The 17,865-nt window shown below is 47.5% G+C and overlaps 2 protein-coding genes across 2 annotated transcripts; both read right to left on the reverse strand.

The window, feature by feature from the left end:
* Positions 1-514: 514 nt before the first annotated feature.
* On the reverse strand, positions 515-8,955 carry LOC306816714 (TOG array regulator of axonemal microtubules protein 2-like). The gene is made up of 7 exons (XM_079333146.1): positions 8,535-8,955; positions 7,228-7,345; positions 6,165-6,268; positions 4,609-4,813; positions 3,816-4,032; positions 2,661-2,747; positions 515-882 (listed from the first exon to the last, which is right to left on the reverse strand). Exons 2-7 carry the CDS (start codon positions 7,327-7,329, stop codon positions 647-649), a joined length of 951 nt encoding a protein of 316 aa, XP_079189272.1. The 5' UTR covers positions 7,330-7,345; positions 8,535-8,955; the 3' UTR covers positions 515-646.
* A 3,823-nt stretch (positions 8,956-12,778) lies between these two features.
* On the reverse strand, positions 12,779-17,005 carry LOC306816715 (uncharacterized protein; the record flags this gene model as incomplete). Its single annotated transcript, XM_079333147.1, has 4 exons — positions 12,779-12,915; positions 15,027-15,191; positions 16,289-16,439; positions 16,859-17,005. Coding segments are annotated over 4 exons (600 nt in total), but the record flags the coding sequence as incomplete, so codon positions are not given.
* Positions 17,006-17,865: the final 860 nt, after the last annotated feature.

Raw genomic sequence — 17,865 nt, forward strand, 5'->3', positions numbered from 1 at the left:
AATTTAACAGAGGCCGCAATGCAAACTGAAAGCATCTGAAGGTCCCCATGCCGTGGGACACATTTCCTGGAAACCTCTAAATAGCTGCCCAGGGAAACATGTTCCTGCCAGCAGCCCCTTGGGGCAGGTCAGGGCCACACCCTGACCCACTTGCACAGAGCTCCCAGGGCAGCAGCCTGGCCTCTGGGCTGCCCTGGGACAGCAGGGAGCTCAGAGCCCTGTGCTTCCAGCAATGGCTCAGCTGCACATGCAGCCTCCTGTTCCTCTCCCTGCCCCACAGCTGAGCAGCCCTACAGATCCAAGGGACACTGGGAGCAGCACAGCTCATGGCAGGGGGCACCTGCAGGGCAGAACTGTTCCCTGGCAATGCACACAGGCTCTCCAGGCTGGCACAAGACCCTTCCTCCTGCCAGAGATTGGCCCAGCTCCCACCTTACCTCTGTGTGAGGCTGAACCATGCTGGGCCTTCACCTTGTCACTCAGTCTGGAGCTGCTTCAGGCCCCCTGAACTAGGAAGGGCAGTGGAGAGAGCAGGGGCAGATGCACATCCTTCCTCAGTATTTTGTCATTTTTGGCACAGCTAAAACGTCAAATCCGGTGGTGTCCATCTCATCACTTGGTCAGCTTGCTGGAGAACACCAAGCCTTCACCAGCGCAAAATGCTGCAGAGCTTTACCCACACATGTGGGGGCTGGCTGGCAGCACACTTCTTCATTTTGGTGCCCATCACCTGGTAGAGGGCAGAGGTGAGCCTGGTGAGCACTGTGCGGACCTTGGCGCTGTGGAAAGACAGTGCCTTGTTCTCCAGCAAGGACCAGAGCACGGGCAGGGCGCAGCGCTGGATGACTTCAGGGCTCCTGGCATGAACTTCTTCCACCAGCTCTGCCGGGACAGAGACACAAGACTCTTATCACCAACCCCTATGTAAACAAAGATCTACCCCTAGTTTTGCTTCTTGGAAGCCTCTCTGGCTAAGAGCAGTGAAATAGCACACAGAGTCCCACGATCCAGAAATGGCCAAAGCAGCTGATCCTCCCCAAAACAGAACCACTAACTCCTCAGGACTAATTTCTCCAAATGGAGCCTCGTAACTGTGGCAGAATTTGTACATGTACTAGATCATTTCACAATCTGTTTCCGCATCAACAAAGACTGAAATGTCAACATGCCTTTTATTTCCATTTAGAAGTTTTCTAAACCCACACTGAAGATTTGGAAATGCATTTGGCATGCATTGGAAATAATTGAGAGATTTCTAACACAAAGATGATTCCATTTTGGTGACCCATGATGTCAAGTGCCAAAACTCTAATCTGGCTCTTCCCTTTGCTCAGTGGCACATAGTAAAAGGCAGTATTAGACCACACTTTCAAACTCTAGCCCACAGAGATGGGTGTTGCTTGACAGTTGGATTAGAAACATCACTGACTAGCTGGTGTCATTGGTAGAATGTTTTTGTGGTTTCCGACAAACAGCTGTTTCAAACCTCAGGGTGTCTTAGATAATTACCCAGACCCCATTGCTGTGGTATTTGAGCATGTCCACATTTTAATGGCATTTTCCCTTCCAATGTTAACGGCATTTTTTTACAATATGCACTGAAATACCAGAATAGAGAGAGAAAAATGCTACACAAGGGTCTGAAATTTAACCAAAACACGAGTGTTTTCTTACATTCTCCCTGAAGCCTGCTCCCTGCAAATTTTCTGAACTGCACTATATGAAACACAGCCAAAAATTTACTAACCAACAGGCTCCTTGCATGCAAAATAACTCCAAAACTAAATTCCCTCTTCCTGGAGATCTACCTTATTCAAACACTCTTTAAAGGGCCTGTGACATTCCCAATCACTGAACATTGCCCTTTCAAGATTCCAATGAAGATACAAAGTGTATGAAACTTTCCATTTAGAGATGCTGGCACACTTAGCAGTGAATTTAGCCCCAGTTGAAGCAAGGCTATAAAGCATCTTGTCTACTGTATATTAAGATTATCATTTTTACATTCCTTGCTGACATAGCAAGCTCCTTGAGGAATATATTATCAGCTGCATTTGCAGCATTTTGGACAGCACTGACACAAGAAGACACTGTTTGAACATGCTCAGTCCAATGCCACTTTGACAGCACAGGCAGGGAGCCTCAGCACTCTGCTTCTGCCCCTCTGCCACCAAAGGCTGCCTTGCACCAAATCTGTGCCTCTAATCTGTGTGTTGAGTTTTGACCTAAGCTGTGACCCCCAGGCACTGCAGGGTTCAGCCTCAAAACATTCCAAGAATAAAACAAAAATTCTGTAAGGACAAAACAAATGGATCCCTGCAACAGCACTTGCCATCATTTTCCCTAAAGGATCATAGATGTCCCCGAGCTTCCAAGAGAGGAGCCAGTTGGGTATTTTTAGCCCCTGCCTTTCCTGCAGGTGGGTTCTGAGATGCCCCAGTGAGAGCTCAGCCCCCAGACCGAGTTCTGCCCCCATCTCAGGTGCTGCACAGCTCTGCAGCAGCCAGGGAAAACCTGCCAAACACACCTGCCATGGGGATTGGGCAGGAGGGACGAGCTCAGCACCCCCAATTTGGAGCAGATGCTCTACTGTCCATTCACAGGCACTCCCTGTAAATACTCCCTAGGAAGAGCTCTTGTCTTAGAAGGGGAGCCCATACCTGTGATCCGCTCTGTGATATCCAGAAGAGCTTGTCCACTCAGTTGACCCCATTGGTGGCTGAACTCTTTCATCAGTGATACTTTGTCTACAGGAGAAACACACATTTCTGCTCACTCTTCTGAGGTCATAGGAGAAAGGACAGTGGGGAGGGAAAGAGCAGGGCAGCCCCAATATATAAGCTCAAGTAGATTTCTGCTGATTTTTGAATCCTTTTCTTCTTTCCTTCCAGCCTATTTGTGAGGGGTTTAAATTCCCAAAGAAAAGCTCTCCTTTCACATTTGTAAATGCAAAGTTTTCTGCTGTACCAGGAGCTATGTTAAACATTTCACATCAGGGACCCCAAGAGTTCAACCACACATAAGCAGTGAAAGGGTTTTGCATTCCAGAGCAAACAGGAAGAAGACCAGACTTGGGATACAGAAAGGCACTGGGTCAGGCAGTTCATGAGTTCACAGAGCAGCTGAACTCAAGAAAGTGGAAATTCCCTTGAAGATCTGCCTCTTTAACACTCCATTTTTCAGGCATATTTCCCCAGTGCAGCAGTTTCAGAGCTGACATAAATCTCTGCAGCAAAGGAATTTAGAGCAGCCCTTGCTTGTGTACAGCCACCCTGCCCCCATGCAACACAGCATGTGGAACAAGGCATCACTGACAGCTTCATTTCTATCTGTTTGTTTTGAGGAAATTAACTTGGTGAATCACAATTTTTCCTTTGAAAAAAAGACAAAGAAGGAAGGTGGAAAATAGGCAGCTAATGCCTACAAATGTGGAGCCTTCCAGGAGGCTGCTATGTAGAACCTCTGATGGGCCAGTGTCCCTTCATGCCAACAGCAAAGCTATTCATTTGGAAAGTCAAATGAGGTCCAAGGAAACTCCAAAAACCCCTTTGCCTCTGAATTGTAGCAAAGCTCTAGTCCAGGACCTCTTCTCCAGACAAGCAGCACAGAGCCAAGGGCTCCTGGCACTTTTGGGAAAGGCTGACACATTCAAGCCTGTTGGGGGACTGGTGTCTAAGGACTGCACCTCCACAGCTTCTGGTGAATGTGAGCTGGAGCGTTCCACAGGCAGCAAGAGCTCTCCAGGCACTGTGTTCTCTTGTGTCAGAGAGGCAGAGACACAGCTGAGGAGAGTCTATGTCAGGGGTCAGCCTTACCTAAATGAGCAATGGATTCTTCCAGAGCGTTCACAGCTGCAGAATGAACCCCAGGATCCTTTGAGTTCAGGTTCTTTAGTATTCCTTCCACCAAAAGGACGATCACTGGGTTCAAGTCATCTTCCAGGATGGCTATGATTTCTGCCAGCACGTCCAGCGCCATCTGCTTCACTTTCTTGTGAGTGTCAGATATTCTCAGGACAAAATCATCAAAAATCTGTGGAGAGAAGAAGCAGCATGAAAGCTGGATTGAAATGTCCTTGTTTGAAGAGGGGATGTAGAAATGAGCATTCAGTACCCAAGAAGGGTAAACACTATCTTTACCACATGGAATAGAGACAGGGATGGAAATGAGAAGCTGGAGTTGTGCCTGTGCAAGACAGGTTGGAGTTTACAGAAGTATCCTTTTAAAAATACTTGGTTTAAATCAACCCAGCCTGATCCTTCTCTCAACCATCCAAACCCATGTTGTGTCTAGAGAGTAACTGCCATGCTTTCAGTGGCTGGATTCCCTTCACTTCACCCAGCTGGGGGTAGGAGACAGCAGAAGTTACACCAGTGGAAAATTCTGTCATCATCTGATGAACAGCACCAATAGGCAACTGCTAGATAAATACAGTTGGACTGAAAGAACTTACCCTGAAGCCTGGACCTGAATTAAATTGGTCTGGGTAAGAGGGACCAGCCTGTCCCAAACAGCCAGGATGTAGTGCCAAGACACACTGAATTAACTTTACTGCTACAAGTTGGGAGAGGAGCTAAAGGGAAGGAACAGTGAAGATATCCTACATACTTGGACAATGTTAGTGGCGACAAGCTTGGGGCTGCTTTTGCACAGGTCTAGGAGGAGTGCCACTCCTTCCATCCGTGCCTCAAACCCCTTGGCCTCCAGGAGATCGTAAAGCTTCTGGAGCGTCTCCGTTTCATCCCTGGCTGGAGGTAACGTGACCTGGGCTTTTGGACGCTGTAGGAGGCGTCCATCAGAGGTCGACTTCACCCTGGAAATAAAATCAAATTCTGACTTGTTGGTTATATCTGGTAATATCTGCCAGTAATTGTGAGCAAAACATCTAGAGGAGCTTTCCTAATCATGTGATCTCAAGCTAGAAAATCATGAGACTCTGAAAAACAACGTGGACCTCATAGCAATCATTATGGGAGACTGCAAGTAACATTCTCGCCAGTGCTTACTCAGGAAAACCAAGGATGAGATGCATCTGATCTATCTTCAGATGGCTTCCCAAGCACACAGGTCACATTGTAGTGTGGGGAAAGAGAGACACTACTGCCAAGTTTAAATGCCTCCTCATACAGGAGGTGTGTGTCTTATAATAAGAAAACTCATTACTCCAGAGAAGTGTCTCTGCACCAGGCATGACAATCTGGAACAGGAGCTCAGATACATCTGAGCAGATGAACAGGGGCATATCTGAAGGATCTAGAAAATCAGTAACAGAGATAAAAAGAGAAGCCAGACATCCCAGCACTACGCTCACATTAAGTTTGTTTTCCTAGAGACTAGATGCACAGCTAAACATACCCACTGGGAACAATTTTGGATCAACCTGCCTCTTCCATGAGCATGGGAAGGTTCTAGCTATGCTACCGAGACATGTGATCACTTTCCTGCCACCGCTGAGCATGACAGAGCTAAATATATCCTCTCTGTTATCAGAGGAGAACAAGTACAAGTAACTCTGTCATTGGCATGAAGAGACAGCAAGGACCAAATCCCTGTCTGAAATGCAGATTGCAGCACAGGGGGAAATCAACCAAACATCCTGTCCATCAAGCAAATTATTTGAAGGACAGGAATATCAAGACAGAATTGAGACATCTGTTGACCAAAGCTGCTCAGGAATTGCCTTGCTACTTACAACTCAAACTTGGTACTGTTTGAGGGTAAGAAAACTATGATTCAGCCAGGCCAAACCACTTGCATGGGAACTGCTTGTTTGGGGAACGGCATCTTGCTTCTAGACTGGGACTTTTCATCAAAACACCCAGCTGAAAAACACTCCACTCAGATACAATAAAACCCGGGTTGAATTTACTTGTCTCATATCTCTGCGGCAGAGATACGGCCCTCTCCTAGCTTGCACAACACTGCCCTTGCCACTGCTATGATTTTTCTGAGCTGCAACCAGTGGGTGTCTTTTTGTCACCTAATTTTTGTGGAAACTCCTCCAGAGAAGTTTGTTCAGTGTAATGCAGAAGTAGACATTATCATGGGGCATGTGTAGGGAAAGGAAACAATCTCTGGCCATCTCTGCCAGAAAGATTTTCCTGAGGAAAAGACATGTCCAGCCTGTCATGTGCTTTGTCACATCTAACAGAAGTGCTCAGTACCGCTGACTAGAAGGCAATGTGGTCTGGGGCTGCTTGGAGCCATCACTCCTCTTCTTCACAGGGCTCTTTACAGAGGGGAGTTCACCCTTCTGCTCTTCCATCCCCTACAAAGACAGAGAGAAACCGCATGGATCTTTAGAATATAAAATAGGAAATTCCCTGTTGAAAACACAAGTTAGAACCAGGATCACTACTACCAAGGCTTAGGGAAACATTTCCTAACTTACAGAAGGAAACAGGCCAGAGATTCAGTGATGCCAACTCTTTGTTTGCAATAGCCCAAGAAAGGTTATGGGCGCTGCCATACTGAGCAGCAGTTTAAAATCCCAAACTCATGAGTCTTGAGCATAAATGGGAATAATGCAAACTGGTAGGCAACGAGTGTTCTTACAGAAAGCAGCAGAAAAATTTGAACTCTTTGGGTTGAGAGGTGTTCCATTGTGTTGGAAGGTAGTTCAGTTCAACCTGGCTCTCCCTGTTCCTGCACAAAGGCACTCCCTTTTATTATGCAGATAAAAAAGAATAAAAAATTCCCTCCCAAACAAACAAATAATTTTGCACCGGATGGTGCTGAATTCACCAAGCTTCTTCCAGCTCCACAGTTTTTGACAGGAGGGCAATATTCCCAGAAGACAGACAGTAATTGTAGTAATTAGGATCGATTTGCACATTTTTTGCAGTTTTGGAAATGTTGTTGGCACTGCTGCTTCCAATGTCTTTTGCACACACTCTTATCTTCAGAAGCACCATTCTCACTTAATTGCTTTACTGGGGGCACAGTAGGGAGGGCGCAGAGGGGGGTTACCCTTAAATGTAAACCCATTTTCTCCTCTTCCCCTTTCCTGTTTGTGACCAATATTCAAAATATTCAAAAGCCCACTTTTTCCCGAATAATATCAGTTCCTCTGTGGTCTGCAGATGAACAGGGATTAACAGCTCATTCCCAGGAGCAAAATGGTTCAGCAGAAGAGGAACGATATAAAGACAGGTTTGGTATGTTTGATCTCCTATTAGCAATGGCAATACTTGCAGAAAGGAGACATTTCTCCTGCCAAACACTTACTCTCTTCTTCATTCTTTTCAGAATATCTTCCAGGTCACGGGCAGGAACGGATCGCTCCAAAAGCATTTTACCTTCTTGGTGATTCAGCAACATCTTCACCATCTCCTGTCCATAATGCCTATGGAAAGATGGAAGGAAGGCGAAGGAAGGCAAAGGAAGGAAGGAAGGTGAAGGAAGGAACGAAGGCAGGAAGGAAGGAAGGAAGGCAGGCAGGAAGGCAGGAAGGAAGGCAGGAAGGAAAGCAGGAAGGAAGAAAAAGAAAGAAAAGTGAACAAACAAATGAAGACTGTTAGCAGAAGAGGCTGATACCTTAAATTCATCAGGTGCAATCCTTGCATAAGAAGGCATTGCCTACTCAGTAAAGAGAGAAAGAAAAACACCATTTCATTCTGAAACTGTGGGTGTGCTTCTGTGGAATCAAAGGATCCCACAGAGCATGGAAACCCATCTGCTTTGTTATAAGATCCTATTAGCAGTGCCTTGCTGCCATTGCACAATAATTTGCCTTTCTTTAACTGTCAGGGAAGCCAGAACAAAACATCTCATGCTTCCTATTAATAATTCTATACTATATGTATGCACAGGGGTACTAGTTTCTCTTGTGTCCTTGGCAGCTATTAATGGGAATTTAATAATCAAATTAAGGGAATTTGGTGGTTTGGGTTGATTTTGCCACTAGGAAACCACAGTTTTCTTCAAGAAATTTGGAAGTCATCGAGCCACAGATAACAGTATTCTAGAAATTTGCAGAAGAGGTTTAGAAAGACTGAATACATTGGCTAAAGAGCCTTGAAATATTTCTAGGAAAGCCTTAAGTTAATGAGAAATAGATGTTTGGATCCTTCAGAGATGAACATTAGACAACACTTTGCCTTTGTATTGTGCACCTAAGACCAAAGAAAACTGTTTGACTGGCTAATCGGAGCTCTTTTGATCTCAGGAAAGAATCCTTCAAGTTACAGGAAGTTGGCAATGCTCCTTCAGGCTGGACAACCTCAGATTACCCAGTAGTCACTTCCACAGGCAACCCAGAGCAGTGGTCACAGCACCAAGCCTGACAGAGCTGGAGAAGCGTTTGGACAATGCTCTGGGGCACATGGAGTGACCCTTGGTGTATCCTGTCCATGGCCGGGAGCTGGACTCGATGACCCTGATGGGTCCTTTCCAACTCAGGGTATTCTATGATTCTATGGCCCTTACCCACACAGTGACAATATTTCCTGTGGTTTCCACTCTTCTGTGGTTTTACCTTTACAGACAGACCCTGACAGTTTTCCTGTGCTAGGAGGTGAACTGAAGATGGTTACCTTGTGTCCTGGTGACGGTCCTGAGCCAGCGTCCCTGCTGCGTGCACCAGCCTCCCAGCCCCGGCTGTGCCTGCGAGCTCCGTGACTCCAATTCTCTCCAGCAAGGACAGCAGCAGCTCGGCCGCACACTTCCGCACCTGCACGTGGCGGCTCCTGGGAAGGGAGAGCAAACACTGGGGCACAGGGACAAGGAGCAACAGCAGCACAGGCCTGGCCAGAGCGAGCTCCCTGTCATTGCTGGGGGAAGGAGACCTGGGCTCTCCCTGACACTTTAGACACCTCTAGAAGCTTCTGTCCTCAGATAAACCCAAAGTTAGCATTGCACACAAGGACTGCCTGCAAGGAAGAGGGAGGAATTCAGTCTCCCTGCACTATGTGATACTCAATTTCTGTCCCACAATTTACTCTGAGAAAAATTAAAGACAGAGATCACATATGAATTCTTTAGAAATGAAAGGCAATTCATGCTGACCCATCAGAGGGCACCAACTACACAGAGCTTCAGCAGGACTGAGGCTCTTTCCAGCCATTTATCCCCAAATCTGCAGACCTCTGGAAAAATAAAAGACAGGGGAAACACGCTGTGGGCCGTGAAGTTGCAGAATATAAAGCAATGCAGCCTGTTTCTTCTGTGAGGCTTGGCAAGGGATACATCTGAATGTTTTACCCTATTCCAAAGCTGAGGAATGAGTGGCAGTCATTTTAGCCAGGTTGTCCTGTTCTAGAGAGTGTCTTTTGGCAATTATCAGGCCCAACACTCAAGGAAGCATTTGCATTAGCTGTTGCATAGCATTTGGCTTGTGAAGCTGTCTGTAAAATGATTCATCATCTCAAGGCTAACATGAAACACCAGTTTGAATTGGAAGTAGAGCTTAAAGGCCAGGACAGTCATACAAGACTCCTTTTCACAGGAGCTGCACCTGCTGTGCAGGCTGTGCCACACCCAGCACATTCTCCCCCCACGTGCTCCATGGTCCAGCAAGTATCCTTCTTATTTATTAAGTTAAGGGCATAATGAGGATTCATGATTTTTCTGAGGGCCTCTGTGGTTAGTACTGTAAATATCAAAGAGCGCTCACAGCTGCAATTGCAATTGTCCTTTCCCACAAAAGCAGGAGGCTCTATCCTTAGGCTTTGCAGGCACTTTCACTTCCCCACCATTCACCACATTTAGGCAACTCTGACAGACTGGGAGAACTCCAGGAAGCAGCAGGAAGCTGAGTCATAGGAGGTTTAGGTTGGATATCAGGAAAAGGTTTTTTACCCAGAGGGTGGTTGGGCACTGCAACAGGCTCCCCAGGGCAGTGGTCACAGTACAAAGCTTGACAGAGTTCAAGAAGCATTTGGACAACAATCTCAGGCACATGCTGTGACCCTTGGGGGTGTCCTGTGCAAGGCCAGGAGCTGGACTCAATGATCCTGATGGGGCCCTTCCAACTCCCCATATTCTACAGTTCTGTGATCCTGAGAACACATGGGCTGCAGGAGGGCAGAAATAAGGGCCAAGAGGAAAGAAACGAGGAGGACTGGAGAATCCAGTCACTGAGCTGACAGAAGATGCAGGATGCAGGATCCTTTCCTCCCACCATTCCCATTCTTTCTCTCATCCCTTGTCCCACCTGCACGCTAGAAGGCGAAGAATATCACTACAAGAAGAACCTACCTGATTCCACTGTCCAAGAGAGAAGTCATTGCTCGTGCAGGAGTCACATTCTCCACCATGATCCTCAGGGTCTGGCTGGCTGCTTTCTCAACAAACTCTGGGGAGTTACGCAGCATCCGGAGAATGACCCGAACCACCTCATCCACCTCAGAGTCCATGTCCTGCTTCAAGGTGGCAAAAAACTCTCCCAGAGTGACAATGGCCGAGTAGGACACCTTTGACCGGAGGTTGGTCACCTGGGGAAGTCATGAGGGGAAACATAAGAATCACTTTGAAAAGGAAACCAGTTGCCTTAGACAAAAGTCCTAGAAGATGATGACATGTCCCACTGTGTCCAGAGGAATGCAAAAGCACAATAAGAGCAAAAGAGCACAAGCACAGAAAGGAATTTACTCTGGCACCAATTTCTGGCCTCAGACCTGCTTAGTGCAGGCCTAAAACTAAAAATTTCACTAAAGTGATTTACTTAACCCTTCTATAATGTCAATTGCTTTGATTTTAGGCCATTGTATTTGAAAAAAAAGAACCAAATAAAAGCAAGGGCTGCTTTCAAACCATAAAGGCACAAGCCATAAGGATAAAGAGTCATGTGCTCCTGTTCAAAAAAGCAACACCAGCAGTTGAAGCACTCAGCCAGGAAACAGAAAACACAGACCTAGGTCTACAGACTAATTTGCAGAGTTGAATTACAGCTCGGGCAGAGATTAGGACTCTGGCAAGTAATATAATTAGTATATATGCTTCTGCATGTGCACATTTCATTATAATGGCAGCTGACTCAAAGATAAGTGTCAGATACCTGACCTACCAGTAAATACAGCTACTTGTGCACACAGATCCTATAGATAGCTGACAGACATTAGAAATACAAGGTATAAAAACAGAAATGGAGGCAGTCTCTGAGCACACATGGAAATGAACAATCACATATCTACTCAACACACTGTGCATGAAGTACAGGGGACAATCCAGAACAATATTCTCACCTCACTGGTAACTGCCAAGCAAATGTCACGAAGTCTTGAAAGCAGGACTTCTGAATGGGACCCAGCCAGGTGTTTGAGGCTGACAAGTCCCTTCTCCTTCACCTCCCTGAAAGGCAAGTACCAAAAAGATTGATTTTTCTCTCCACCCAAGAATTAGGCAGCACCCTCTTAAATTACCATCCTGACAGCTCTGTCAAACAATTGGAAGTACTTTCCAAGGGGTACTTAATGAAATCATTGAGCTCCTTGCCACAGGATGCTGTGGCTGTCAAAAGCATACAGAAATCCACAAGGCAAATAGAGGGGTTTCAGAGTCTTTATTTATGGCTGTTTTAGAAGACAGCCTTTCTAAAATCTCTGTCACCATGTCCAGTCCCTATGTCACTGCTTCCTAGAAGCTGTCAGACTGGCCCATGCTGCTGCTCTGTGTCACCTCCCTGCACCTGCCCCTAAGACACAATGCCACCAGGCTGTTACTGGGGTATTTTCCTTCTTTGCCAGCCCCAGCAGGCAGCTCAGCAGTGAGAGTCTGCACTGGTACTCTGGAGCTGAGTTTCCACTCTACAATCTAGGCCTGTCTGCCACCCATTCCACTCCACCTCTGCATTCCCCAAAAAAGCAGCTGGATGACCCAGAAGATTCCACACCTGAGCAAGAACAGTTGAAACTCTACCTTTTTCCAAAATCCCCTACCTAAAACAATCCCCACAACACCAACATGTTATTGAAAAGGTGCAAACAACTCTTGTCTCTCAGCATTTGCTCTGTGCAGACCCTGAGCTACAGGAAGGTGTGTGAGGTATCAGGGCTGCAACACAGGGCTGGAAACTGATCCCACAGGCACCACTGAGTGTCATCAAAATGACAACCAGTATCACCTAACATTTGTAGGCTTATCACCTCTGTGCTTCCTTCTGTCTGTGTTTAATTGTGGAACACATGGTGAGTATTGACCAAACATCTCAGGCCCATATGAAGCAGAGACAAGGAAAAGGCTGAATTCCAAAAGTGCAAGATTCCTAGAGGATTTAATTTCTATTTCCTTATCTTCAGACATGATCCCTTCAGGAGTAATGACAGGCTAAGGGTCTTGAAAGCACAACTCAGACCATTTCTCAGAAAGAAGAACTCCCTGGAGCTGCTTCTGGGACTCACATGCAGGAGGTCACAGGGAGACCCTGTCACCTGCCATTGCTGTCAGCAGAGGGACCAGAGAGAAATCTTACTCAGTCCCACTGGGCCAGTGCCCCAAGGCACCCAAATCTCTACACTCAGATCTGCTGCCCTCCTGCTTCTGCCTTCAGCCAGCAAATCATCTCATCCCACGGCATCCTCTCTTCCCTCAACATTCCCTTTGCAGCTCCATGGAGCAGCAGGCAAAGCAAGGAAACAGCACAGACCTGCTGCAGCTGGAGCACAGCTGCAGACCAAGGCCAAGAAAAGGCTGCTCTCAAATCTTGATCCTCTCAGTGCCTCTGGAGTGGTTTCCCCAGTGCCCTGTGGCCCTCTGGGCTGTTGGGCCTCAGAGGCACCAGCAAGATTCCCTTCTAACCGTCCTTAGCGCTGAGGGGGAGACAGAGTGAGCGGGGCCTTTCTTACCAGTCGTCGCTGCGGAGCTGGGAGAGTGCCTGGAGCAAGGACTGCTGCGGGTCAGGAGAGGCTGTATCCTTGTGCCCATGCCCACGGAGCAGCTCCTCTCGGCGCTGGGCACCAGGGGCCCTCTGCGAGGTCACTGTGAGGAGAGGGTCAGCCCTGAGCGCTGCAGCCCCGGGCAAGGCCCCGCCATGGAGCGGCTGCAGCCCCAGCTCCAGCCAGGGCTCCACGGGCTGCAAATGGCTCTGGCTCAGACACCTCCCTGCTCTCTGCCTCCTTGGGCTCCTTGCTTTCTGACAGCCTCACAGCTGGGCACAGCTCCGGGCTAAACCTGGCCACTGCCCACACAGCCATTGCCAGCTGCCAGGTGCCACAGGCAGCACAGCCAGCGGCAGGTTCCTGAGGCCGCAGAGCTCCCGCTCCTGCCAGACAGGGCCGAGCAGCGGCAATGGCCGCCCCAGGAGGGAACCCCAGGGACCTCTCTTGTCCCAGCACCCTGATTCCCCCAGCCCTGAGGACTGAGGCACTCTGCAATCCCTGAGCAAAGACCTGCAGCTGCCTCGTGACTGCACCAAGCCAAGCCGGAACAACCCAACCCTGCTGGGCCCGGCTGAATCCCCATGGAGCAGCAACCAGGGAACAGCCAGAGCTGACCCTTCACCCCTGACAGCGCCTCTGCTCCCACTGACTTCAAGTGTTCTAGACAGCAGGCAGCTGAGTGCACACACATTTTAGCCTACTCTTGAGAAAGGAGTTGTTCATGGATTTTGTTCTTTCCTAGCATCAGGAATCTTTACTTTTTCCAAGGTACACACTGGCTGTATTTCAAAGATGCTGAGGTGAAATTTACTTGCTGTCAAATGAATTTGTGTGCCTAAGCTTTCTTTTGTGGAAAAATGCTATTTCCAGTCTAAAACGTTGATAAAAAAGCCTTCCAAATGCAAACTGAAGATAAAAATACTCAAATACAGATGTAAATTGTTGGCAGACGCACTCTCTTGATAATAATTTCTCCTGGGTTTACCCTAATTGAATTATTTGGAAAGGTAAAAAATTTACAAGGTATGAGAAAAAACAGATGATAAATGCATTTGAAATGAAACCCATTTGTCATCAAAAGCACTGTCAAAATTTCCTGTTGCACACTCAAAAGCTTATTTTCTAATGTGGAGATGAATGCATGTGAGCTGTCTAAAATGATGGAGTATAAATATGGCACAGAATCTAAATGAAGTGCTCTAGACTTGGTAGGGTTTTTGTGATACCTTGCATGTTCTCACAAATTATGGGGGAACTGTAACATCAAAATATTCAGATGGGAACTAATCTGGCTGTCACTGATGTAACCCTGTCACTGACACAGTGATGTCACTGCAGAAGTATGTAGACATCCACATCTAGATTCCATATGAATAGAGAGCCACAGTCAGGCTAGTTCTGGTCAATTCTGAACATGGGAGTAGCATCACTAGAAAAGAGCACTCCAAGTATCATTCCCAGCTCCCTTCTTATCTCACCGTACTTGGGATCACAGCACAGGCAGGCTACCCACAAAGGAGAGACAAGAGCCATTAGGGACTGTCTCCTGTGCATTTCCTGCAGGCAACAAACAGCCTGAGAGCACCAGGCAGCCCCTCCTGGCTTTCATCTGCTCCACACGGCCGCTGTATTTGGGTGTGCTGACACAGGAGGCACTGCTTGTTCCCTCTTGGCATTGCAGGCCGTGGGATGGCAGCAGCCAGGAGCCATTGGGCACTTGTGGGAGCAGCAGCACAATGGCACCAAGCCACTGACTGCCATGCAGAGAAAAGCTTTGCTGGGACAGCAGAAAAGCTGGCTGCAGAGCCGGACAGCAGCACAGGCAGAGGGCCCAGATGGTGAGTGGAGAACTGATTGTGGTGGTACTCGTAGGTGCACAGTGAGCACAGCCTGGCACACTGCTCCACAGCTCATCCCTGCAATTACAGCTGCCTCCTGGCACCAGCACTGTACTTTGGACTATCAGGATGGGCAAAAGCCAGAGCTTAGGCCTTTACCACTGCTTTATCCAGCTCAACTTTCCAGTGGATCTCTAAGAACCAACTGCTGCAGTACTACCAAGCTGGAGGAACTCAAAAGTAGATTTCTGTTCATTCTAAGGACAGGCTATGGACCAAAGAGCCCACCTGTGCTGGCTGAGGCAGGAGGCAGTGTGCGCTCCTTGTGATAGAACAACCCGTGTGGGCAAAAGCTGCCATGGAGCAGGCTTACCTGAGGAGTTGCATGGGACAGTGCCTTCCTCATGGATCATAGGCACACTGGGTGGTAAGGGCACCTTGTCCTGCTTCCTCAAGACCTTCTTCTTCTTCAAGGCATTACCAGGGTGTTTTCTCTGAACATTGGAAGCTGTGCCATTGACAGGTGGTAGGCTAAAACCTGCAGGGATCAAAGAGGAGCTTGTAAGTGGAGGGTGCAGGACAGGGTGATGATGCAATGGGCCAGAAAACTTGCTGGAGCTGGGTATCATGACTTTGTTATCCCAAAGTAGAATGCTGGCACACTAACATGGGACAAGGACCACAGAATCAAAGAATCTGAGAAGAGTTTGGATTGGAAGGCCCCTTTAACCACCATCTAGTCCAAACCCTGGGAGCAGGACATTTTCATCTATATCAGGTTCCTAGAACCCCTAGAAAACTGGCCTTGAATGCCTTCAAGGATGGATCAACAACAGCTTCTGTGGGCACACCTTTCCAGCATTTCATCACCTTCATAATAAAAAATTCTCCCTAATATCTAATCTAAATCTACCCTTTTCTAGTTTAAAACCAAACTGCAGTGATGCTTCCCCTAAGAAACAAGGAAAACCCAGTGTTGCTTTGCTTTTGTTTGCCTGTTTCAGAGGCTGGCTGGGGAAGTTCCCAAAAGAAAGTGCAGCTAACCCTGCGTGATGCCCTGGGGCTGGTTGCTGCCCCGAAGGTCCCTGCTGCTGCCCTCGGGGCAGCGCACACAGTGCTGCAGCCAGAGCCCCCAGCCGGGATTCACTCGGGAACGGGAACGCTGCTGGCTCCTGGGCTACAACAGCAGCACTATCCCGGGGCTCCAGCACAGCTCTGCAGCGCCAGCTGCTCAGCAGGGGCTGGGGGGAGAAGGTTCTCTGGTGTTTCCATTAGAAGGAGTTGAATTTGGTTTATTCCAGGTTGCACCTTGGTTGAAAAGTATTCTTCTGGACTCACCTTCCCTGGAAGCTGCTCTCCAGGAAAGAGTCTGAAGCCCCAGTCGACTTTGCAAGAGGAAATTTTCTACTCTGAAAGACTTTAGAGATGAAGGTGGGAAGCTGATATTCTGTTACTGACTCAGTGAGGCCTTGGGCAAGACACTTCATCTCTCTAGATTTCTCTTTGGGGAATGGAAATCAATCCTATGCAAGCTTCCGCTCAGATGCAAGCAGAACAGCCCCCCAGTCTGATTGCAACACTGTGCAAAGGGCAAGCAAGTGGTCAAAAAGGACCACAAGTGTAAGCAGCACTTACTTGCTTCAGGTGCATCCCCGGGCTCAACTGTCTGTGGAGGCAGCTGCAAGGCTGTTTTCTCTTCTCTCCTTTTCTTCATCTCTTTCTCAAAAACCTCCACATCCTTTGGCTCTAAGTTCTTTTCAGCCAACTTGCACAATGCAGCACGGATCTAGTTGCAATGGAAATACATCACAGACTGTAAGCAGACACACACAAACCAGGCACTACACCTCATCAGGAGCACAGAGTCCATAGAGTGCCACAGACTTTAATCTACCTCCACATACATTCCAATAGTTTCAGGAGAATGTCTCCCATCCTCACCTTGGTAGTTACACACAGTGAGGTGGAATACTTCAGTCCCATAACATAAAGAATGCTTCAGGCATGACCTTAGCACCATCTGCAAACCAGTGACTTTGGCATCACTGGAAATAGCCAAGCAATTGCTCTGTAGCTGTCAAATACATTCCCAAGAGAGTCCCCATGCCCCAAGAGTGGAAGATTAGGATTTTCAGGGATATTTTGGGCCAAGCACTAAACAGTCACTGGAAAGGAAGTCTGCTCATCCCTGTCCTTATCCTTTACCTTTCCAAAGCCGTCCCTCAGGTCTTTGTCACTCGTAAGACTGCTGGGATGATCCGTCTCCTTGGCCTGGCTCAGTGGGAGGCCTGGTACTGGAAGCAAAGATTCCTGTAAATCTCTGGCAGACTTCGCCCCCCAAAAAACATCATGCTGGGCAACAGGCAAGACAGGTTCCAGACTGCAGAGGTCTCATAAGACACAGAGATGGTGCATGAGAGCAGCAAGGTACATACGCCTAGACCCTCTCCCAATGGATGGGCTATTGGTAGCAGATACGGCATTACTGTGTTGGCCAGGAGACTGAAACCTGCTGCATGATGAAGGTCTCAGCCCCCAATGCTGGAGACCCTCTGTGTTTGACAGAGAAGGGCAGAGATGGAGATTGCCCTTGACTGAGATTCTTATCTGCCCTTATGATGATTTTAGTAAACATCTTCTTTCTGGTTCCTAAACAAAGTCCTGGCTTCTAATACCTGTATGCATTTAGATCAACATTTTATTCTCTTCCTTGGAATATTTTTGAGGACATCAGAAGAAAAGCTTATGATTTCAGAAGTGTTACCCAAACATAAATTGTCTTCTTGACACTAGATAATTCATTTTCCCCAAGGATTTTAATTCTAAACTGTATGAGCTTGGGCCACTTTTGGGCTAGCACGACTAAAGGCTGATTTTCTTAATGCCAGTGGAACAATGTAATACATTCTGAAATACTCTCCAACATAGCTGTTAAAAAGTGGCAGCAAAGTAGAATAAACCAATGTTGTAATTCAGTATTTTTTGCCTTTGCAGAATGCTCAGGTTAGTAAGAAAGGAGAGTTAGATAGAAGCTTTGAGGAAGGAGGGCAATTCTGGACGGAAGACAAAACCTTGGAAAATAAGAGCATCTGGGAAGTTGGCAAGGAAACTACTGACTACAGGGCAACCTCCTTGGGAACACTGCAGTCAGTCAGATCTGCAAAATGGACACCCAAAATTTAACAAAGGCCGCAATGCAAACCTAAAGAATC

Source organism: Erithacus rubecula, assembly GCF_903797595.1.
Source record: "Erithacus rubecula genome assembly, contig: scaffold_835_arrow_ctg1, whole genome shotgun sequence".
Taxonomy (NCBI): domain Eukaryota; kingdom Metazoa; phylum Chordata; class Aves; order Passeriformes; family Muscicapidae; genus Erithacus; species Erithacus rubecula.